The 25,043-nt window shown below is 42.6% G+C and overlaps 1 protein-coding gene across 4 annotated transcripts in view; it reads left to right on the forward strand.

Moving 5' to 3' along the window:
* The window catches only part of cacnb2a (calcium channel, voltage-dependent, beta 2a), a 188,005-nt gene that overhangs the window by 27,943 nt on the left and 135,019 nt on the right, over positions 1-25,043 (forward strand). Inside the window, exon 1 of one of the 4 annotated variants that reach the window (XM_061922215.1) lies at positions 20,319-20,588. The exons of the other annotated variants lie outside the window; for them this stretch is intronic. Within the exon in view, the coding sequence (XP_061778199.1) occupies positions 20,553-20,588 (36 nt within the window). The 5' untranslated portion in view covers positions 20,319-20,552. Of the gene's footprint in view, positions 1-20,318; positions 20,589-25,043 lie in introns of those variants that run through there. 4 annotated transcript variants of the gene reach the window in all.

A 25,043-nucleotide genomic window follows, 5' to 3' on the forward strand; every position in this document is an offset into this window, starting at 1 on the left:
GAGTCTCTTAGAGAAGTCACGGCAGCTGCAGGAGGACGCTGGCTCCGCTGTTCTCCGGTAAGAGGCGACTTATTTCCACAATTTTCTCATTGAAAACTGCCGGTTGACATTTGGTCGGGATCCATGTTCGCTTGACCGCTATGATCCATAGTAAAGCTTCATCTGCGGGAATTTTAAACAAGGAAACACTGTGTGGCTAAAGGCTAAAAGCTTCCCACCTCCATCTTTCTGCTTTGACTTCTCCATTATTAATTGAACAAATTGCAAACGATTCAGCAACACAGATGTCCAAAATACCGTGTAATTGCGCGATGAAAAGAGACGGCTTTTAGCCGTAAGTCGTGCTGGGCTATTATGTCCCCTCCAACCAATAACGTCATCATTCCGCGACGTTTTCAACAGGAAACTCCGCGGGAAATTTAAAATTGTCATTTAGTAAACTAAACCGGCCGTATTGGCATGTGTTGCAATGTTAATATTTCATCATTGATATATAAACTATCAGACTGCGTGGTGGGTTTCAGTAGGCCTTTAAAAGCATCAGGATTTGTGATAAGCATGGTAGTTTTCAACAACATGGTAGGTCAGCATGATTTTGTCACGTGGAGGACCCCAATTACGAGATGTTTTGGGCCCCCATTTGATTAAATACGCCCCTGGCTGATAACAAGCTGTGCTGTCATTGTTTCATAAATGTTTCAGTCGTACATAAATGTTGCTTTCAGGTGCTATGATCTCTCAATGACTGACCATGGCAGCAATCACTTTATAATTGATGCTGCATCATTAAGATAGTGTGTTTGTGTTGGCTTGGAGCTCTTCTCACAAAACACGCCACCAGTCGGCATAAATCTTTAATTTTTGAGTTTATTTTCAGCTTTGGGCAACATCCAAACTGCACTGCAGAGTCATTGTGTTACGTTTTTACCGCTAGATGGCCTCGTTCCACTTCTGCGTTGCGCCTGAACACATCCTGTCTGCATAGAGACTGCTGATTCTGCAGTTTTCATGTCTAATGTGTTATATTGGTGAAAGGTCTTGCAGCGTTTTAATGAGGGTGGTCTGAATAATCCATTACACAACCGTGGACTGGTGAGTGTTTAAGTGATCCACCAGGTGTTGTCCCACAGTTTTAGCCAAAGGAAATTTTGACACGTGCCAACAAATATTTCCAGTTCGAAGACGTAATCTCAAATCCTGCAGCCAATATAAAGAATTGTGTGCTTCCTAAACTATCATGGAGCGACATGGAGCATACCGTAAGCTTTAATTGAGTTGATGAGTGGATTAGTGTAAGGCCAGCTGTTGACAGGCCACACTTGACTCGTAAGCCTCACCGTAGTTTGTGTGTGTGTGTGTGTGTGTGTGTGTGTGTGTGTGTTGTGTTGAGGGTGTGGGGAGGATTGCGTCAACACATCCATGTGCTGGGATGAAGGCCACACGCCGGCTGCAGGTGTTGAGTTCAGGCGTGCTGAAAGAAAGACGTCATTCAAGGCCTACTGAAACCCACTACTACCCACCACGGAGTCTGATAGTTTATAGTGAACTGAATTATATTTATATAGCGCTTTTTCTCTAGTGACTCAAAGCGCTTTACATAGTGAAACCCAATATCTAAGCTACATTCAAACCAGTGTGGGTGGCACTGGGAGCAGGTGGGTATAGTGTCTTGCCCAAGGACACAACGGCAGTGGCTAGGTTGGCCGAAGCGGGAATCGAACCTGCAACCCTCAAGTTGCTGGCACGGCCACTCTACGAACCGAGCTAAACCGCCCTATATCAATGATGAAATATTAACATTGCAACACATGCCAATACGGCCTTTTTAGTTTACGAAATTGCAATTTTAAATTTCCCGGGAGTTTCGTCTTGAAAATGTCGTGTAATGATGACGTGTACGCAAGACGTCACGCGTTTTTAGGAAGTATGAGCGCTACGCACACACACAGCTAAAAGTCGTCTGTTTTAACGGCATAATTACACAGTATTTTGGACATCTGTGTTGCTGAATCTTTTGCAATTTGTTCAATTAATATTGGAGAAGTCACAGTAGAAAGATGGAGTGGGGAAGCTTTAGCCTTTAGCCACACAAACACACGCTGATTCCTTGTTTAAAATTCCCGGAGCTGAAACTTTCCTATGGATCAGAGCGCGGTCAAGCAGAGATGGATCCCAACCGAATGTCAACCAGCAGGTTTCGGTGAGAAAATTGTGGTTAAAAAGTCGCTTCTTACCGGAGAAAAGCTGAGCTTGTGCCGTCCATAGCTGCCGTCGACTCCCCTGAGACACTGCGCGTCAAGACACCCGTGGAGACACCCTTCCGACTATCAGGTACTATTTAACTCACTAAAACACTAGCAACACAATAGAAAGATAAGGGATTTCCCAGAATTAACCTAGTAAATGTGTTTAAAAACATCGGAATCCGTCCCAATGCAATCGTGTTTTTTTTTTCCAACTTTTTTTTTTTTTTTTCTAGTCCGTCGCTATCAATATCCTCAAACACAAATCTTTCATCCTCGCTCAAATTAAAGGGGAAATTGTCGTTTTCTCGGTCCGAATAGCACTTTTTGTTGGAGGCTCCCATTAAAAACAACGTGAATATGTGAGGAGCCCCCACACTTGCGACATCATCGTCTGCGACTTCCGGTAGAGGCAGGACTTTTCTCTTAGCACCGACACTTGCGAACTTTACCGTGGATGTTCTCTACTAAATCCTTTCAGCAAAAATATGGCAATATCACGAAATGATCAAGTATGACACATAGAATGGACCTGCTATCCCCGTTTAAATAAGAAAATCGAATTTCAGTAGGCCTTTAAAAGCCTAGAGCATAGCAGGAATCTGAATATTTTCTGTTTCCGTGAGGAGCCCAGCAGCCACTCGCTCTGACACCGCACTTTACATGTCAGTGTTGCGTAAGAAAAATGACAATTCCACTTGGAATGTGGGGCATGAGGTTCCCAAAAGGTTGGCGCAGACTCCCAAGTCCACTCATGGAAGCTCACGTAATTGAAGATTTGCGTTTTTTCTTCGTCCTGCCACAGCATGAATATTTATCAATGGAAGGTATTTAGTCTAGTCGGGCATAGTAAAACATATTTGGACCTTTGCTACTGTCGACAAAAGTTACATATTTGGAGGGATATACAAACCCCAAAACCAGTGAAGTTGGCACCTTGTGTAAATAAAAACAGAATACAATGATTTGCAAATCCTTTTCAACCTGTATTCAATTGAATGGACTGCAAAGACAAGATACTTAATGTTTGAACTGGAAAACTTTATTTTTTAGAAATATTAGCAATTTTGGAATTTGATGCCTGCAACATGTTTCAAAAAGCTGGCATGACTGGCAAAAAAAGAGTGAGAAAGTTGAGGAATGCTCATCAAACACTTATTTGGAACATCCCACAGGTGAACAGGCTAATTGGGAACAGGTGGGTGCCATGATTGGGTATAACAGCAGCTTCCATTAAATGCTCGGTCATTCACAAACAAGCATGGGGCGAAGGTCAACACTTTGTGAACAAATGCGTCAGCAAATTGTCGAACAGTTTAAGAGCAGCATTTCTCAATGAGCTATTGCAAAGAATTTAGGGATTTCACCATCTAAGGTCTGTAATATCATCAAAAGGTTCAGAGAATCTGGGGAAATCACTGCACGTAAGCAATGATGTTACGGACCTTCGATCCCTCAGGCAGTACTGCATCAAAAACCGACGTCTGTGTGCAAAGGATATCACCACATGGGCTCAAGAACACTTCAGAAATCCACTGTCAGTGACTACACTTGGTTGCTACATTTGTAAGTTCAAGTTAAAACTCTACTATGCAAAGCGAAAGCCATTTATCAACAACACCCAGTAACACCGCCGGCTTCACATCTAAGATGGACTGACGCAAAGTGTAAAGGTGTTCTGTGGTCTGACGAGTCCACATTTCAAATTGCTTTTGGAAACTGTGGACGTCGTGTCCTCCGGAACAAAGAGGGGGAAAAAAACATCCGGATTGTTCTAGGCCCAAAGTTCAAAATCCAGCATCTGTGATGGTATGGGGGTGTATTAGTGCCCAAGGCATGGGTAACTTACACATCTATGAAGGCACCATTAATGCTGAAAGGTACATACAGGTTTTGGAGCAACATATGTTGTCATCCAAGCAATGTTATCATGGACGCCCCGCTTATTTCAGCAAGACAATGCCAAGCCACATGCTAAAACAGCGAGGCTTCATAGTAAAACAGTATGGCCTGTCTTTCTAAAACAGTCTTGATATTCCTCCTTTTCCAAAAAAAAAAAAAAAAAGGCCTCCGGTGCAGGTCACTAACATCTCCATCCATCTCACCAATGGGCTGGCACATTTTTGTCTTTGTTTTATAGAGCATCTGAGGCACAAAAAATGGGCTGGCACATTTTTGTCTTTGTTTTATAGAGCATCTGAGGCGCAAAAAAGTGTACCTTTCAAGGCGGAAAATACAAAACGGACCCCTGATTTTCCACCCTTTTTATAAAAACAATGGCAGAGCTGCCAAAGGGACAGGCAAATTGGGCGATTAGTGCTATACGTAAAAATGGCTACTGACACCTTACAGTGTCAGAAGGGGTGAGGGGCGCGGGGGATAGACTGATCCCAGGCCAGTGAGGCCGCACAACAGAAACTGCTTCCAAAAATGTTTTATTTAATCCTCAAAATTAAAATGGACACATAATTCACTGGGTTGTGTGAAAAATGAAGAGGAAGAAAGTGAGCAGTCATCTAAGTCAGTGGTCCCCAACCACTGGGCCGCAGAATAATTTTTTATATATATATTTTTTATTTATTTATATTTTTCTGAGTGACATTAGGCTGTAGGCTACTATTTAGCCTCTTGCTAATATGTTATTAGCCACTGAAGACGACTGTAATTGTTTTTTAGTTTTACTGAACTAGCAACTATAAGAATGAAAGCATCATGTCATGCAACTAATTTCACCCATAGGTAAACTTGCCTAATTTGTTTGCAAAACATCAACTAAAAATTCACACCGTCGTCCTGATTGTGAAAATGTTTTATTACTATTTGCCAAGTTAAATAACTTCTAATACCGTTTTTTTCGGACTGAAATTCGCACTTGAAATCCTTTCATTTTCCCAAAAATCGACAGTGCGCCTTACAACCCGGTGCGCCTAATACACGGAATAATTCTGGTTGTGCCTACCGACCTCGAAGCAATTGTATTTGGTACATGGTGTAATGATAAGTGTGACCAGTAGATGGTAGTGACACATAAGAGAGATGTGTAGACTGCAATATGACGCCAGTAAACACCAAAACTTTAAATGTTCCATTGAAAATGAATACGATTACACACAACACTAAAAAAACCTGTCAAAATGTTTTAGTATGACTTTAAAGCCGCACGGCTTGATGGATTGTCGGCCCATTACGGCTACCGTAGTCGGAGATACAAGGACCGCAAAATTATATTGCGTTTTGTTTCCCAATATTGTGCAAAACCAACTTTTCTTACCTTCTGGTACCTGCTGATGTGTATTTGAGATCTGCATAAGTCCTTAAAATTTGCACACTTCCGCCACTGTAGTCTGTGCCGATTCCGGAGTCGGTAAAATAGTTGACTATTGTTATTTATGAGCATATTTCTACACACAGTATTTGTTTTGCTATACTGGGAGGTTTTATAACTCAGTTCAGTTCAGTGTCAGTTTATTCCGAACAAGCGTACAATACAATGTAACGCATCACTTATTTCCAGTTGTTTCATTACAGAACGTCCGAAAAAGAGTAGGAAGAAGCTGAGCTTATTTAATTCTACCACTTCTCATGCCATAGCAATTTTATACCATTTCCTTGTTCTCTGTAACAGAACAGTGAATAGATTAAAAATGTTTTCTTTTACCCTTTCAGTATCCATCCATCCATCCATCCATCATCTTCCGCTTATCCGAGGTCGGGTCGCGGGGGCAGCAGCCTAAGCAGGGAAGCCCAGACTTCCCTATCTCCAGCCACTTCGTCTAGCTCTTCTCGGGGGATCCCGAGGCGTTCCCAGGCCAGCCGGGAGACATAGTCTTTCCAACGTGTCCTGGGTCTTCCCCGTGGCCTCCTACCAGCTGGACGTGCCCTAAACACATCCCTAGGGAGGCGTTCGGGTGGCATCCTGACCAGATGCCCGAACCACCTCATCTGGCTCCTCTCGATGTGGAGGAGCAGCGGCTTTACGTTGAGCTCCTCCCGGATGGCAGAGCTTCTCACCCTATCTCTAAGGGAGAGCCCCGCCACCCGGCGGAGGAAACTCATTTCGGCCGCTTGTACCCGTGATCTTATCCTTTCGGTCATGACCCAAAGCTCATGACCATAGGTGAGGATGGGAACGTAGATCGACCGGTAAATTGAGAGCTTTGCCTTCCGGCTCAGCTCCTTCTTCACCACAACGGATCGATACAACGTCCGCATTACTGAAGACGCCGCACCGATCCGCCTGTCGATCTCACGATCCACTCTTCCCCCACTCGTGAACAAGACTCCTAGGTACTTGAACTCCTCCACTTGGGGCAGGGTCTCCTCCCCAACCCGGAGATGGCACTCCACCCTTTTCCGGGCGAGAACCATGGACTCGGACTTGGAGGTGCTGATTCTCATTCCGGTCGCTTCACACTCGGCTGCGAACCGATCCAGTGAGAGCTGAAGATCCCGGCCAGATGAAGCCATCAGGACTACATCATCTGCAAAAAGCAGAGACCTAATCCCGTGGCCACCAAACCGGAACCCCTCAACGCCTTGGCTGCGCCTAGAAATTCTGTCCATAAAAGTTATGAACAGAATCGGTGACAAAGGACAGCCTTGGCGGAGTCCAACCTTCACTGGAAACGTGTCCGACTTACTGCCAGCAATGCGGACCAAGCTCTGACACTGATCATACAGGGAGCGGACTGCCACAATAAGACATTCCGATACCCCATACTCTCTGAGCACTCCCCACAGGACTTCCCGAGGGACACGGTCGAATGCCTTCTCCAAGTCCACAAAGCACATGTAGACTGGTTGGGCAAACTCCCATGCACCCTCAAGAACCCTGCCGAGAGTATAGAGCTGGTCCACAGTTCCACGACCAGGACGAAAACCACACTGTTCCTCCTGAATCCGAGGTTCGACTATCCGGCGAAGCCTCCTCTCCAGTACACCTGAATAAACCTTACCGGGAAGGCTGAGGAGTGTGATCCCACGATAGTTGGAACACACCCTCCGGCCCCCCTTCTTAAAGAGAGGGACCACCACCCCGGTCTGCCAATCCAGAGGTACCGCCCCCGATGTCCACGCGATGCTGCAGAGTCTTGTCAACCAAGACAGCCCCACAGCATCCAGAGCCTTAAGGAACTCCGGGCGGATCTCATCCCCCCCCGGGGCCTTGCCGCCGAGGAGCTTTTTAACTACCTCGGCGACCTCAGCCCCAGAAATAGGAGAGTCCACTACAGATTCCCCAGGCACCGCTTCCTCAAAGAAAGACGTGTTGGTGGGATTGAGGAGGTCTTCGAAGTATTCCCTCCACCGATCCACAACATCCGCAGTCGAAGTCAGCAGAACACCATCCGCACCATACACGGTGTTGATAGTGCACTGCTTCCCCTTCCTGAGGCGCCGTATGGTGGTCCAGAATCGCTTCGAAGCCGTCCGGAAGTCGTTTTCCATGGCTTCCCCGAACTCTTCCCATGTCCGAGTTTTTGCCTCCGCGACCGCTAAAGCTGCACATCGCTTGGCCCGTCGGTACCCATCCACTGCCTCCGGAGTCCTATGAGCCAAAAGAACCCGATAGGACTCCTTCTTCAGCTTGACGGCATCCCTCACTGCTGGTGTCCACCAACGGGTTCTGGGATTACCGCCACGACAGGCACCAACAACCTTGCGGCCACAGCTCCAATCAGCCGCCTCGACAATAGAGGTTCGGAACATGGTCCACTCGGACTCAATGTCCCGCACCTCCCTCGTGACATGTTTAAAGTTCTCCCGGAGGTGTGAATTGAAACTCTCTCTGACAGGAGACTCTGCCAGACGTTCCCAGCAGACCCTCACAATGCGCTTGGGCCTGCCAGGTCTGTCCGGCATCCTCCCCCACCATCGCAGCCAACTCACCACCAGGTGGTGATCGGTAGAAAGCTCCGCCCCTCTCTTCACCCGAGTGTCCAAAACATAAGGCCGCAAATCCGATGACACAACTACAAAGTCGATCATGGAACTGCGGCCTAGGGTGTCCTGGTGCCAAGTGCACATATGGACACCCTTATGTTTGAACATGGTGTTTGTTATCGACAAACTGTGACGAGCACAAAAGTCCAATAACAAAACACCACTCGGGTTTAGATCCGGGCGACCATTCTTCCCAATCACGCCTCTCCAGGTTTCACTGTCGTTGCCAACATGAGCGTTGAAGTCTCCCAGTAGGACAAGGGAATCACCCGGAGGAGCACTTTCCAGTACTCCCTCGAGTGTACCCAAAAAGGGTGGGTATTCTGAACTGCTGTTTGGTGCGTAAGCACAAACAACAGTCAGGACCCGTCCCCCCACCCGAAGGCGAAGGGAAGCTACCCTCTCGTCCACTGGGTTGAACTCAAACGTACAGGCTTTGAGCCGGGGGGCAACCAGAATTGCCACCCCAGCCCGTCGCCTCTCACTGCCGGCAACGCCAGAGTGGAAGAGGGTCCAGTCCCTCTCGAGAGAACTGGTTCCAGAGCCCTTGCTGTGCGTCGAGGTGAGTCCGACTATATCCAGCCGGAACTTCTCTACCTCGCGCACTAGCTCAGGCTCCTTCCCCCCCAGTGAGGTGACGTTCCACGTCCCAAGAGCTAGCTTCTGTAGCCGAGGATCGGACCGCCAAGTGCCCTGCCTTCGGCTGCCGCCCAGCTCACAATGCACCCGACCTCTATGGCCCCTCCTATGAGTGGTGAGCCCATTGGAGGGATGACCCACGTTGCCTCTTCGGGCTGTGCCCGGCCGGGCCCCATGGGAACAGGCCCGACCACCAGGCGCTCGCCATCGTGCCCCAACTCCGGGCCTGGCTCCAGAGCGGGGCCCCGGTGACCCACGTCCGGGCGAGGGAAATCTGGGTTCATTTCGTTGTAATTCCATAGAAGTCTTTGAGCTGCTCTTTGTCTGATCACTCACCTAGGACCTGTTTGTCTTGGGAGACCCTACCAGGGGGCATGAAAACCCCCAGACAACATAGCTCCTAGGATCATTGGGACACGCAAACTCCTCTACCACGGTAAGGTAGCAGCTCAGAGAGGAGTTTTCTTTTACCCTTTCAGTATCTATTCGTAATTGTATGTATAGTTACCTCTAGGGATGCACCGAAATGAAAATTTGTATAAATAGCCTGGAATAAATATTTAGACATGTTTTTCAAATAAAGTACATTTTTATTGAATATTGACATTTTTTAAATATTCCAGTAGCCTTTGCGGCGGCATAGCTCGGTTGGTAGAGTGGCCATGCCAGCAACTTGAGGGTTGCAGGTTCGATTCCCGCTCCCGCCATTCTAGTCACTGCCGTTGTGTCCTTGGGCAAGACATTTTACCCACCTGCTCCCAGTGCCACCCACACTGTTTTAAATGTAACTTAGATATTGGGTTTCACTATGTAAAGCGCTTTGAGTCACTAGAGAAAAGCGCTATATAAATATAATTCACTTCACTTCACACTGCTTTTCAAAAAAAGCACAAAGTTTTTCATTTATATTAGGCCTTAAAACAAAACATGCATTCCAAAAAAAAATAAAGTGCATTAAAGTGGATAAACCAACAACAAATGAATTATTGTCCTTTTGGCAAAAGTCTGCTTAGCCACAGTAGATATATGCTAATAATATAAACAGAAGGCTCAAGTAAATCTCAATTAAGTGTGTGCTTATAACCTCTTACACTTATACAGGTAGCCTACACAACAGGCTAATCATGTTAACAGAGGACCCACTAAATCTCAATAAGTGTGTGCTTGTAACTTCATACACTTATACAGGTACACAACATATCCCAACGTCACCGCCTCACTGCTCGTTGGTTGATTGCATAACCGCGTCAAAAAATTGCGTCACACGCCACTATTCGGCCTTGTTCTTAACTCATTCCACCGAAGGCCGAATGTGGCTTTTTTTGCCATATTCGGCCGAATATATTCGGTTACCGATTAATCGGTGCATCCCTAGTTACCTCCTAACAGCAGATACTGAGATTTTAATTTAAGTGCAAAAAATGTTGAACACTGATCTTAAAGGCCTACTGAAACCCACTACTACCGACTACGCAGTCAATGATGAAATATTAACATTGCAACACATGCCAATACGGCCGGTTTAGTTTACTAAATTACAATTTTAAATTTCCCGCAATATTTCTTGTTGAAAATGTCGCGGAATGATGATTTTTGTGACGTCTCGGGTTGGAGGGGACATATTAGCCCAGCACCACACACGGCTAAAAGTCGTCTCTTTTCATCGCATAATGACACAGTAATTTGGACATCTGTGTTGCTGAATCTTTTGCAATTTGTTCAATTGATAATGGAGACTATAAAGAATAATACTGTTGGTGGAAAGCAGTGTATTGCAGCTGCCTTTAGCACAGAAACACAGCCTGTGTTTCTTTGTTTATTGTGAAGCTTTAACACAGAAAATTGTGATATTAAGTCGGCTTTTACCGGAGACATCAGTGGATTATGGGACCTCCTCTTGTAGCTGTCAAAAAGGCAGCTGTGATCTTGGCTCCTCGGCTTCTCTCAGAGACACTTGGCGTTCACCGCAGCCATCCGACTTTGAGGTATGACTTTACAATCTCACTAAAACACTATTAAATAAATGAGCAGATAAGGGATCTTCCAGAATTATCCTAGTAAATGTCTAATTACATCTGAAACGGTCCCACTGCCGCCGCCTGGAGCTGTTGCTTTTTCTTTTTGTGCTTCACTCTAACTTTCCTTATCCACGAATCTTTCATCCTCGCTCAAATTAATGGGGAAATTGTCTCTTTCTCGGTCAGAATAGCTCTTGCTGCTGGAGGCTCACATTATAAACAATGTGAGGATGTGAGGAGCCCTACAACCCGTGACGTCACCCGTACATCGTCTGCTACTTACGGTAAAGGCAAGACTTTTTTATTAGCGACCAAAAGTTGCGAACTTTGTCATCGATGTTCTCTACTAAATCCTTTCAGCAAAAATATGGCAATATCGCGAAATGATCAAGTATGACACATAGAATGGACCTGCTATCCCCGTTTAAAAAAGAAAATCTAATTTCAGTAGGCCTTTAAATACTTGACTTGGAAACAATTTTCAATTAAATTATGAATTTAAAAGTACAAGGGTTCAGTTTTAGTTTTATGGTCGTATTGAATAAGTTCCAAGATTTGTGAAAAGTCTATGCAGCTACTGGAATTCTGGTGTCCATCATGATTGTATTGTCTAAGAGACGGCGGTAAGTACACAGGGAACTGCCCGCCTCGGGAGGAATGTCAGTGCCAATGCAGGAGCAGGACTTCCTTGGCAGCTGCTGAGCATTCTTTGACATTTTTCCAGGGAATGCGTAAATGTCCGGAAACTGAGCGACTAATTAGCAACAGAGATTGCTGTGGAACGAGCAGGTATTTTCCTTACTGCACAGACCAAGACTGTCGCTTTATCACACAATGCACGGAACACACAACAAAGCACTCTGCAGTCCAACTAAACCAGAATGTGAGGGAGCCAGACGGCCCAGGCCTCATTTAAAGCAGTTGCAGATGTTCCGAGCCGCTAATTAAGGACAAAGGGGCGCAGGCAACCTTGTGCACCAGAGGAGGGCTTCTGGCCAATATGGATATAAACAATTAATTAGAGCGACTGGCGTCAAAACTGATTCAAAGCGCTGCATGAAGCCCTAAAACCTGACATTTTGCACGGCATGATCTTTACATACAGTATACAGTTTTTATTCAAAGGTCAGATAAAGACAGAATCGTGTAAAAAAAAAAAAAAAAAAATCAAATTTGCAGGTGTTTGGTTGAATTTCCATGAATTAAGATGATTGTGACATCCCAAAATCCTGGGGAGACTGACCGAAAAATGTGCATATTTTGTGGTACAGTATCAGTAACTGTCTCTCTTTCTCGCATGCACTAACTACAGTTGTAACTAAAGTACAATTAAAAATAGCTGCTAAATAAGTCAGAATTTGCTCACCAATTACTCAGTACTTGAGTAGTTTTTTCAAAATACTTACCGTATTTTCCGGATCATAGGGCGCACCGGATTATAAGACGCACTGCCGATGTGCAGTTCTAATCGGGTCTTTTTTCATACGGAAGGCGCACCGGATTATAGGACGGACTAAAGGGGTCATGTTATGATTTATTTCTAAATTTAAAACATTTCCTTGTGGTCTACATAACATGTAATAGTGGTTCCTTGGTGGTAATGATGTTCCATGGCGAGATATAAGTTAGAAATGTATGCTACTTTATCCTCTTAAGGCCCAAGCTGTTTGTTTACATGCTTTTTTTATTTCTCTTTGCTATTTGGGGTTATTTGACTTTAATTACAATAAAAACTAAGAATCTTTATTTGATATTATGTACTTAGTCCATAAGTACACAAACGTGTACTTCATGTTTAGTGACATACTAATTCTTATTTTTACACTTTTTTTCCAAATCCCATTGAATGTTATACTCTTCTGACACCACCAGGTGGCAGTATGTGTCCACATAAGTGGCCATAAGACCACAATTCAGTAGTGTACACAATTTTGGAAATAAGAGCTAAAAGATGCTGTCCACGCATGTAACCACTAAGCCTTTAGAGGATTAATATTAGAAATGGCAACAGCAGAGGGTGAATGTCCCATACCAAGAAGATGGAGAAAAAGAAGCTTATCGACTACGGCATAGGCACAGACTACAGTGGTGGATCTGATTTTCAGGACTTATGCAGATCTCAAATACACATCAGCAGCTACCAGTAAAAAAAAGTTGGTTTTGCATATTATTGTGAAACAAAACACCATGTAATATGTCTGCTAATGGGTGTCATTGTGCTGTCTTTACACACACACCATAGTAATACTTGTACCTCTGACTACGATAGCCGTAATGGGCCGACAATCCATCAAGCAGTGTGGCTTCAAACTCTTACTGAATCATTTTGACAGATTTTTAAGTGCCGTGTGTAATCTTTATTTTTATTGGAAGATTTAAAGTTCTGGTGTTGTTTAATGGTGTCATGCTGCAGTCTACACGTGTCTCCTACATGTGACTACCATCTACTGGTCACACGTATCATTACACCCTACACCAAATAAAATTTATTCGAGATCGGTAAGCACAACCAGAATTATTCTGTACATTAGGCGAACCGGGGCTATAAAGCGCAATTTTTGAGAAAAAGAAAGGATTTTAAGTGTGCCTCACAGTCCGAAAAATACGGTACTTGCTCAAGTAATTATTTGAATGAATACTTTTTACTTTTACTTAATTCATATTACTCTGATTTAAAGGGGAACTGCACATTTTATTTATTTATTTAGTTTTTTTTGCCTATCGTTCACAATCATTATGAAAGACATGACGGCGGATGTTTTTAATGCATTCTAACTTGTAAATAAAACTGAACCAATGGATTTTCTCTACTCCACCCATAAAACCCAATTGGTTGTATAGCTCGGTTGGTAGTGTGGCCGTGCCAACAACTTGAGGGTTGAAGGTTCGATCCCCGCTTCCGCCATCCTAGTCACTGCCGTTGTGTCCTTGAGCTAGACACTTTACCCACCTACTCCCAGTGCCAACCACACTGGTTTAAATGTAACTTAGATATTGGGTTTCACTATGTAAAGCACTTTGAGTCACTAGAAAAAAAAAGCGCTATATAAATATAATTCACCTCACTTCAAATAACCGTTGAAAAAGCGCCAATAATACTTCCTTTACATCTCGTGACTTGATTATTGGACCACGTATTAGTGATATTGTTATTATAAGCGCTAACACAGACGAGCTATTTATAGCGGCGCCGTAATCACAAGGTGCCTATGTTGACACCATCGATCAGTAAACTGCTTCCTCATTTCCTTGCTTGGGGAAGTTTATTGTAGAACATAAATCATGCCTCTCACCTGGATAGTAGAAGAATGAGAATGTATTCCAACAAGTTGGTACAGTCTGACAGCCAATTTAGACCCGGTAATGGCATGAACGACACGAAAAGACGCTTGGTTCCACCCCTCTTTTCGCTACGATTATGAGTCATACTTCATCTTAATGGAAACTTTGATCATCCTAGCATTTGGCATCCCGATAACAGCAGACATTGTACAGTAAGTGATATTTTATTATGTTAACTCTCATGAAGTCTGCAGTCAGTGATAATCAGATACGAGAAAACAAAGCCAACGTTGTGATGCGTTTTTGAAACTAATGTGCCGCCGAATGCTTAAAATGATGAAAATTGAAATATTATGAATGTTCCTGTAACTAAATTACATACTGTATAAACTGACAGTGTGTATAAAAACTTAATGGAGGTGTTTGGATGTTTTTTTAAGGGCTTTATAGGCACTATAGAGAGGCTCCCAAAGGCTCAATTGTAAGCAGAATTTTAATCACATTTATTTAGTATTTTTTTTTGTATTTGTTTTTTGGCTACTCTACCCACCTACAAATCATCCCAATCTAGATTTGACTGATCATCCACAATAGACAAAGTCTAAGGCAGTATTCTTAACCATATTGTATAACACTTTTTCTTCGGCGAGCTGCATTGTTGGGTCACGAGCCCCCCTAGAGGGCCTTAAAACAAAATGCATTTCTCAGCTTTGGTCTGTATGGTCTGTAAAACACTTTTTCACCACCGGTGGCAGTAATTACAATCTCAAACTAAGAAGAAGTCTGAAGCTAAAGTCATCGAGAAGTTGAAGTACCAGTTGAGTTGATAAACAAGTTGACTTTATTTTAATTGTGTCCATTAAACTACATCCAATTTTATTCAGAATCCGCAAAGTATGGGGAAATACCGTCTAACTGTAAAAATGACAAAACGACACGAATTTAGTCGTCCATTTTGAATTTTCCCCTTTAAATATAAATTTCTGTAGATTCTACATCACCGTAGTGACACTTCTGCACTCTGACCATATTATCAGATCAGTCATACTGCAAATATGCAAAAATTGAAAAAAAGATGTGGTGTTTATCATTCACAATCCTTATATAAGACAAGAAGACAGCTTTTTTTATGCGTTTGAAACTGTAAACAAAAAGCCAACAATTGATTCAAGAAATGGAGGGTCCTCTATTGTGCCCATAAAACCCTCGAAAAAACATCCAGGAACTGCCAACGATATTCAATTTAGATGTCGTGACCGAAAAATTTGCCAAATATAAGTGATATTGTTATAAGCGCCAACGCAGACAGACTTTTATAGAGCCAAATTGATAGCAGTGAGCTAAACCTAGCTTATGCTGCTATTGTTGACACACTATAAGACGGCGGCTGCTTCTGCTTCCTCTCAGACTTGGTAAAAGTACATTTTAGATTATATATCATGCATCTCTCCCCTGCTAGTAGACAAATGTGGCCATGGATCGACAGGTTGGTCGACTTTCACATTCCCTAAAATGGCAAATAAGGCATAGTTGAAGCAACTTTTTTTCTTTATCCTTTGTGAGAATTGCGATTGAATCTTCATCTAAACTGAATTATGTGAGCGTCCCGTCGGTCGGCATCCCAGCGATAGTGGAAATATTACAGTGTCTGTTTTATTATGGTTAGTTTGTATGTTTAGTAGGGCTGTGAATCTTTGGGTGTCCCACGTTTCGATTCAATATTGATTCTTGGGGTCGCGATTCGATAATACATCGATTTTTTTTCGATTTGATATGATTCTCGATTCAAAAACGATATTTTTCCGATTCAAAACAATTCTGTATTCATTCAATACATAGGATTTCAGCAGGATCTACCCCAGTCTGCTGACATGCTAGCAGAGTAGTAGATTTAAAAAAAAATAAAAAGTTTTTATAATTGTAAAGGACAATGTTTTATCAACTGATTGCAATAATGTAAATTTGTTTTAACTATTAAACAAACCAAAAATATGACTTATTTTATCTTTTTGAAAACATTGGACAGTGTGTTGTCAAGCTTATGAGATGCGATGCAAGTGTAAGCCACTGTGACACTATTGTTTTTATTATTTTTATAAATGTCTAATGATAATGTCAGTGAGGGATTTTAATCACTGCTATGCTGAAATTCTAATTAATATTGATACTGTTGTTGACAATATTCATTTTTGTTTCATTGCTTTTGGTTTGTTCTGTGTCGTGTTTGTCTCTTCTCAATTGCTGTTTATTGCAGTTCTGAGTGTTGCTGGGTCAGGTTTGGTTTTGGAATTGGATTGCATTGTTATGATTTGTTGGATTGATTAAAAAAAAAAAAAATACATTTTTTGGGGGGGAAAATAAAAAAAAAAAATCGATATTTTAAAAATGAGAATTGATTCTGAATCGCACAACGTAAACGATTCGATTCGTATTCGAATCAATTTTTTCCCACACCCCTAATGTTTAGCAATGCTGCTGATGCTACAGTGTTACAATAAAATTGCATTCTGTTACCACTCTGCTTCTAAGACTTCCTGCTCATCCTCTTTGTGTTTGGCCTCAAATTTATACGTTTCTGGGTCATTGTTTGTCCCAAAGTCATCGTTGTTGGCCCTCACAAAGTATGCTTTATTAGCATTGTTGTTGTTGGGGAAAGGATCTCCGGTTCCTAACGCTACATCACAGATCTCGTGACTGGCTTCCTCAAAAACTCTCAAAATGGCTCGGGTATCTCTGAGATTGATACTGTTTTCATCACATCTATCTATTTGCAAACTTTGTAAGTTATTGGGTGTCACACATCAGATATATGATATGATCAAAATTGAGGCAACTTGTTTTTTCCACTCTACTGTAAGCTCAAAAATCATGACTAAAATGGTGAAGTTTTATGTTCAATTGTTATTATTATTAATTTAAATTTAAATCTTCATTTTAGCATGATGTATGTGCATTTATTTTTAACCAGTTTGAGTCCATTCCTTTGCAATGTATTTTATTATTTATTTAGTAATTAGCCTGACCTAAGCCTTGATAATATTCGTGATCAACACATGGTGTCGGATCATTTGACAATGTTTATCCTTTTAAACTATAAGTTAATACAATTAAAATCAACAGTAAGATTATTATTTTGGTATTATTTGATTGGGTCCCGGGTCTCTCTGTAGTGGAAAAGTTGGGCCCAGAGGTCAAAAAAGTTTAGAACCCCTGGTGTACGAAATCAGATTTGACTTTGAAAATCCTTCATAAAAGACAACCCCAATATAGACCAGGGTTGTACGGTATACCAGTATTAGTATAGTACCGCGATACTAATGAATAATTTTCGGTACTTTACCGCCTCTGAAAAGTACCGGTCCGCCAAATTTGTGGTATCATCCAAAACTAATATAAAGTATCAAAGAACAGAAGAATAAGTGATTATTACATTTTAACAGAAGTGTAGATAGAACATGTTAAAAGAGAAAGTGAGCAAATATTAACAGTAAATGAACAAGTAGTCAATTTTTACAGCTTGTCCTTTTCTAATTTTGACAAAATAATAGAATGGAAAATGACACAATATGTTACTGCACATGTCAGCAGCTAAATTGAGAGTCTTTGTTGGCTTACTTACTACTAAAAGACAAGTTGTCTAGTATATGTGTTGTGATCCGCTGCCCGGATCACATTTTGATTTTGCTTTTTGAGTCCTTTTGTGTTTTCTGTTTGTTTAGGACTCTTTGGTTCCTGGTTGCACTTCCTTGTTTTGTCCTGTTACCATAGTTTCTGATTTGTTCCACCAGCTACTTGTTTCCTGACGCACACCTGTTTTTGGTAATTACTTCCTTATTTAAGCCCGCCTTCTCCCGTCGTTCAGTCTTGGTCTTTTCTGTCACGTAAGAAGCGCATTGTGATGCGCGTTTTGTTCAACCCTAGGATGCAAAGGACCAGTCGGACGAGACTTGCAGCTAAGGGCTTGATTTAATGTAAAAAATTAATAGCACTGGTACAAAACAGACAAAAATTAACAAAATAAATCGTTTGCCGAACGCATGGGAAGCTAAAGCTAAACTTAGCACCGAGTCAGGAAACACAAGGGCAACGTGCCGAGCGCACGGGAAGCTAGGGTAACTCTTAGCACAGAGACAAGAACTAGGAATGCCAACGTGAGTGTTGCTTACCGCAAACAAAAGACCAAGACTGAACGACGTCAGAAGGCAGGCTTGAATAAGGAAGTAATTACCAAAAACAGGTGTGTGTCAGAAAACAAGTAGCAGGTGAAACAAATCAGAAACTATGGGAACAGAACAAAACAATGTAGTGCAACCAGGAACCAAAAGAGTCCAAGACAAACAGAAACACAAAAGGACTCAAAAACCAAAATCAAAATGTGATCCGGGTGGCGGAGCCAAATTGATAGTGAGCTAAATCTAGCTTACGCTGCTATTGTTGTCTCCCCTGCTAGTAAACAAATGTGGCCATGGGCCGACTAGTTAGTCGACTTTCACATCCCCTAAATTTGCAAATAAGGCATAGTTGCAGCAACTTTTTTTCTTTATTCTTTGTGAGAATTGCGATTGAATCTTCATCTAAACTGAAAAACAAGGAAGTGCAACCAGGAACCGAAAAAGTCTAAGACAAACAGAAAACACAAAAGGACTCAAAAACCCAAATCTAAATGTGATCCGGTCAGCGGAGCCAAATTGATAGTGAGCCAAATCTAGCTGCCGCTGCTATTGTTGACACACTATAAGACGGCAGCTGCTTCTGCTTCCTCTCAATCTTGGTACAAGTACATTTTAGATCATATGTCATGCATCTCTCCCCTGCTAGTCAACAAATGTGGCCATGGGCCGACTAGTTGGTTGACTTTCACATCCCCTAAAATGGCAAATAAGGCATAGTAGCAAATTTTTTTCTTTATTCTTTGTGAGAATTGCGATTGAATCTTCATCTAAACTGAAAAACAAGGAAGTGCAACCAGGAACCCAAAAAGTCTAAGACAAACAGAAAACACAAAAGGACTCAAAAACCAAAATCAAAATGTGATCCGGGCAGCGGAGCCAAATTGATAGTGAGCTAAATCTAGCTTACGCTGCTATTGTTGACACACTATAAGACGGCAGCTGCTTCTGCTTCCTCTCAATCTTGGTACAAGTACATTTTAGATCATATGTCATGCATCTCTCCCCTGCTAGTCAACAAAAGTGGCCATGGGCCGACTAGTTGGTCGACTTTCACATCCCCTAAAATGGCAAATAAGGCATAGTTGCAACTTTTTTTCTTTATTCTTTGTGAGAATTACGATTGAATCTTCATCTAAACTGAAAAACAAGGAAGTGCAACCAGGAACCGAAAAAGTCTAAGACAAACAGAAAACACAAAAGGACTCAAAAACCAAAATCAAAATGTGATCCGGGCAGCGGATCACAACAATATGTTCACTATTGTTTTTAAGGACAAACGTGCAATAATAAACATATGTTTGATATACAGTACGTTTTTTTTTTTGTTAAAATAAAACCAGTAATGCAATTTTTTTGTGGTCCCCTTACATTTAATTTACAAAAGTACCAAAAAGTATTTTGTAACGGTACCAAAATATTGGTATGGGGACAACACTACTATAGACTGTACACTACAAATATGATGTATCTTCTACTTCGTTCAGTCAGTGTTATCTGAATCGTTTGCTTTGGTGTTTGCCTTTCAAACTTGAATTTTTTTATTTTTTTTGCATCCTCCAATTGCCTCCAATGCGTTGCAGTTTACAGTCTGTTCAGCCAGCTGTTGTCCTCGAGGTCTGATGCTGCGCCGCGGCTCAATTCCACTCCAGTCAGCCAATGGAATCATCAAGCATGCCGCAGAACTTTGTCCATGAAAGGCGCTGATCGCCACTGGTGATGCAGAATCGGCGGCGTCTTGGCGGCAACGCTCGTCTCGGAGCGAAGAGTTGGCATGACGACGTCCCCCCCGAGACCGGGAGGACGTTTGAAACACAAACTAAGTCGTCCACCAATGAAAGTGCCGTCGACCTGCCAGTTGGTGAAGAGCCCTCTCTACCACAGAGTGTTCATCCTTCTATAAGCTTACCCCCGGGAGCTGGGCCATGCAGAAGTGCACGGCGATTGGGCGCGTGCAGCGGCTCAGCGGGGCGGGGTTAAACCTGATGGATGGTTCATATTCATACTTAGCGCGAATGTACAACCAGTCCATCGGGTCACTGCTTTGTCAGAAGGCACTTTTTTTTTTTTTGGTTGGTTTTTGGCTTCTTTCTCACATCGGATCACCGGACAGGCTGGGAAACTTTTTTCCTTCCTGAGACGTTTTCGTCGATTCAGGCTTCTGAGCGCGGATGACCTATGACTGAGCACCACAGGCCGTCTTCGACCCTTGGGGTCTGCTGAAGAAGGGGGGACTCCTCTCCAGGTCGGCTGGTGGTGCCATGATCAAACACTCCAAGAACAAGAATGTCTCGTGGGTAAGCGCGGCGTTGCTCAAGTCCTACAGATTACGTCCACCCTCGCAGCGGTTTTTGATGCTCCTGTGCCGTGCGTCCATTCCAAAGAGAGGCTTAGCGATTTGACGATTATATAACTACTACATGCCCACTTTGTCAAATCTGGTCACCAATCTGCCAACTCAGCACCCCGGGGCCAAGAAAGTTATGTCAACGAGGTAACATTTTGCGTTCTGTACGTTGAGTGCATATCTGTGAGGAGCAGTACTTTCTGAAGACGGTAATCATTTGTTTGTTTGTTTGTTCCACATCAAATCTTTGCCAGTGGAGCAGGATCAGAGGAGATTAGTGGTAGTAGCTTTGCAGGGCTGGAATCAGCTACTTGGGGACAGGATGGAGTTATGGTTTTCTGTACTGTAAGGCCGGAGACTGTAGTCGTCCCTTGCGGGACCACCATTCGCCAATCACGACACGTTTGACATCGTAGTACCGTCGCCTTGTGTCCAGGGTGTTGTGCACGCGTGCATAATTAGCGATGTGCTTTCCGTTCCTCCCAAGGCAACCTCTGCTCCAATTTTCCCCTCAGTCCACCCATATGTCACGGTGCTGTCCTCACGCTGAACTCTGCGAGGGTTTTACTAACACAGGGGCCGGCAACCCTCGGCTCGAGAGCCCGAGTGGCTCCCTAGGGCAGTGGTTCTCAAATGGGGGTACTTGAACGTATGCCAAGGAGTACGTGAGATTTTTAGAAAATATTCTAAAAATAGCAATTCAAAAATCCTGTATGAATACATTTATTGAATAATACTTCAACAAAAAATGAATGCAAGTTCCTAAAATGCAGAGGTTGGTATTGACGCGCTACATTTACTCCGTTACATTTACTTGAGTAACTTTTGGGATAAATTGTACTTCTACGAGTAGTTTTTATGCAACATAGTTTTACTTTTACTTGAGTATATTTTTAGAGAAGAAACGCTACTTTTACTCCGTTCCATGTATCTACATTCAACTCGCTACTTTTTTTTAATCGATTTGTTAATGTTTCCATCCATTTTCTACCGCTTATTCCCTTTCGGGGTCGCGGGGGGCGCTGGCGCCTATCTCGGCTACAATCGGGCGGAAGGCAGGGTACACCCTGGACAAGTCGCCACCTCATCGCAGGGCCAACACAGATAGACAGACAACATTCACACTCACATTCACACACTAGGGCCAATTTAGTGTTGCCAATCAACCTATCCCCAGGTGCATGTCTTTGGAAGTGGGAGGAAGCCGGAGTACCCGGAGGGAACCCACGCATTCACGGGGAGAACATGCAAACTCCACACAGAAAGATCCCGAGCCTGGATTTGAACCCTGGACAGCAGGAACTTGTTTTGGTTAATGACAGCTTCAAAGTAGAATTTACGCATGCCTGAGTTTCACCAATCACATGCAGTCACTGGTGACATTGGACCAATCAAACAGAGCCAGGCGGTCACATGACTCGACTTAAACAAGGTGGAAAACTTATAGGGATGTTACCATTTAGTGGTCAATTGTACAAAATGTGTACTATATGCTGTGCAATCTAATAAAAAAAGTTTCAATCAATCAAAAGTGTAAAGGAAAAAAGACACTTTTTATTTCAACCGTACTTCCCGTCAAAAGCCTAAAGACTGATCGCACAGTTCCTGTCTTCACAATAAAAGTGCCGCTCCATCGCGCCTGTGCTAACAAAATAAGAGTCTCCGAAAGCCAGAGCAAACAAGCTAGCAAGCTACGGAGTTTGCCGCCAATGTATTTCTTGTAAAGTGTATAAAAACGAATATGGAAGCTGGACAAATAAAATGCCAAAAACCAACGACTTTCATGTGGTATTAGACAGAAAAGAGGAACTTTTTTTCTCCGCCATTTGAAAACGTGGACGTTATCAGCACTACTGTCTGATTCCAATCAATGCAAGTCAACAGAATCAGGTAATACACCAACTTATATTCTTGTCTTTATTAAAGATAGGAATTGATATGTTAAACATGCATGCATATTAATTAAAACTCCTTTAACATGTGAACAAAAACGACAAAATAAATAAATATAAATTATATACTGTGTATATATAAATGTATGTATATATATATATATACATATATATATGTGTGTGTGTATGTATATGTATATATGAGGTAGATCACCTCGACTTGGTCATTTATTAAGTAATTGATAAAGGTTGAAAAACTTATTGGGGTGTTACCAATTAGTGGTCAATTGTACGGAATATGTACTGTACTGTACAATCTACTAATACAAGTTTCAATCAATTAAATCTAAGAACGCCTACTGAGCCTATGGTGTGGCTCAATGTGCCATTTTTTATTTTTATTTTAATGTACTATTATTAAATATATATTATTGTTTTAGTTGCTCAAGAGATATTCCTGGCTCTGAATTTGCTCATTGCTATTTTTATGTTTTTGTGCATTTTTTGTTGCCGTAATCTGGTTACTCATCAGTTACTCAGAACTTGAGTAGTTTTTTCTCAACATACTTTTTACTTTCTACTCAAATATTTGGGTGACTACTCCTTACTTTTACTTGAGTAATACATCTCTAAAGTAACAGTACTCTTACTTGAGTACAATTTCTGGCTACTCTACCCACCTCTGCTAAAATCTGAAGTTAAATGCAACAATGTAAGAATGGCTGTGCACAACCCCAGGGTCCCTGGTTCAATCCCCACCTAGTACCAACCTCGTCACGCCCGTTGTGTCCTGAGCAAGACATTTCACCCTTGCTCCTGATGGGTGCTGGTTAGGGCCTTGCATGGCAGCTCCCTCCATCAGTGTGTGAATGTGTGTGTGAATGGGTGAATGTGGAAGTAGTGTCAAAGCGCTTTGAGTACCTTGAAGGTAGAAAAGCGCTATACAAGTACAACCCATTTATCATTTGTTCAGTGTTGACAGCTAGATTTTTTGGTGGACATGTTTGGATGGTAGAACCAGCAACCTGAGGGTTCCAGGTTCGATCCCCGCTTCTGCCATCCTAGTTACTGGAGTTGTGTCCTTGAGCAAGACACTTTACCCACCTGCTCCCGGTGCCACCCACACTGGTTTAAATGTAACTTGGATAATGGGTTTCACAATGTAAAGTGCTTTGAGTCACTAGAGAAAAGCGCTATATAAATGATTCCTTTCGCTTCACTACTTCTATGTGTAGAAATCTTTATTTCTAATTGAATCACTGGTTTATTTTTCAACAAGTTTGTAGTTATTTTTATATCTTTTTAGTTAAAAAAAGACCACTACAAATTAGCAATGTTTTCAACTGTTATACAATTTAATAAATCAGAAACTGATGACATAGTGCTGTATTTTACTTCTTTATCTCTTTTTTTCAACCAAAAATACTTTGCTCTGATTAGGGGGTACTTGAATTTAAAAAACATTCACAAGGGGTACATCACTGAAAAATGGTTGAGAACCACTGCCCTCGAGTGCTTTTTCAAAAATGTATGAAATTGGAAAAAGATGGTGGAAAAAATCATTTTTTTTGTTTTTAATATGGTTTCTGTCAGAGTACAAGCATGACACAAACTTTCCTATCCATCCATCCATCCAACCATTTTCTACTGCTTGTCCCGTTTGGCGCCGCGGGGGTGCTGGAGCCCATCTCTGCTGCATTCGGGCGGAAGGCGGGGTACACCCTGGACAAACCGCCACCTCATCGCAGGGCCAACACAGATAGACGGACAACGATTACATTCACATTCACACAGTAGGGCCAATTTAGTGTTGCCAATCAACTTATCCCCAGGTGCATGTTTTTGGAGGTGTGAGGAAACCGGAGTACCCGGAGGGAAGCCCACTTAGTCACGGGGAGAACATGCAAACTCCACACAGAAAGATCCCGAGCCCCGGATTGAACTCAGGACTACTCAGGACCTTCGTATTGTGAGGCACATGCACTAACCCCTCTGCCAACTTTCCTAATTGTTAGAAATTCCAAAGTTTATATTAAACACGCTTCATTAATGAGAGTATTTGGCGAGCGCTGTTTTGTGTTACTAATTTTGGCGGTCCTTGAACTTACCGTAGTTTATTACCATGTTTAACTTTCTCCGACGCTGCCACAGAAAGACGTATTTTTCTTTCACAGTATCATGTTAGACCCGCTCGACATCCATTGCTTTCGGTCCCCTAGAGGGGGTGGGGGGTTGCCCACATCTGTGGTCCTCTCCAAGGTTTCTCATAGTCAGCATTGTCACTGGCGTCCCACTGGATGTGAATTCTCCCTGCCCACTGGGTGTGAGTTTTCCTTGCCCTTTTGTGGGTTCTTCCGAGGATGTTGTAGTCGTAATGATTTGTGCAGTCCTTTGAGACATTTGTGATTTGGGGCTATATAAATAAACATTGATTGATTGATTGATGCCACATTACTCCTGCGACAGGCAGCCGTTCCCACCGCCTTGCACCACTGCAGGTGTACCAGGGTCCA

This window comes from Nerophis ophidion, linkage group LG15 (genome assembly GCF_033978795.1).
Source record: "Nerophis ophidion isolate RoL-2023_Sa linkage group LG15, RoL_Noph_v1.0, whole genome shotgun sequence".
NCBI lineage: Eukaryota > Metazoa > Chordata > Actinopteri > Syngnathiformes > Syngnathidae > Nerophis > Nerophis ophidion.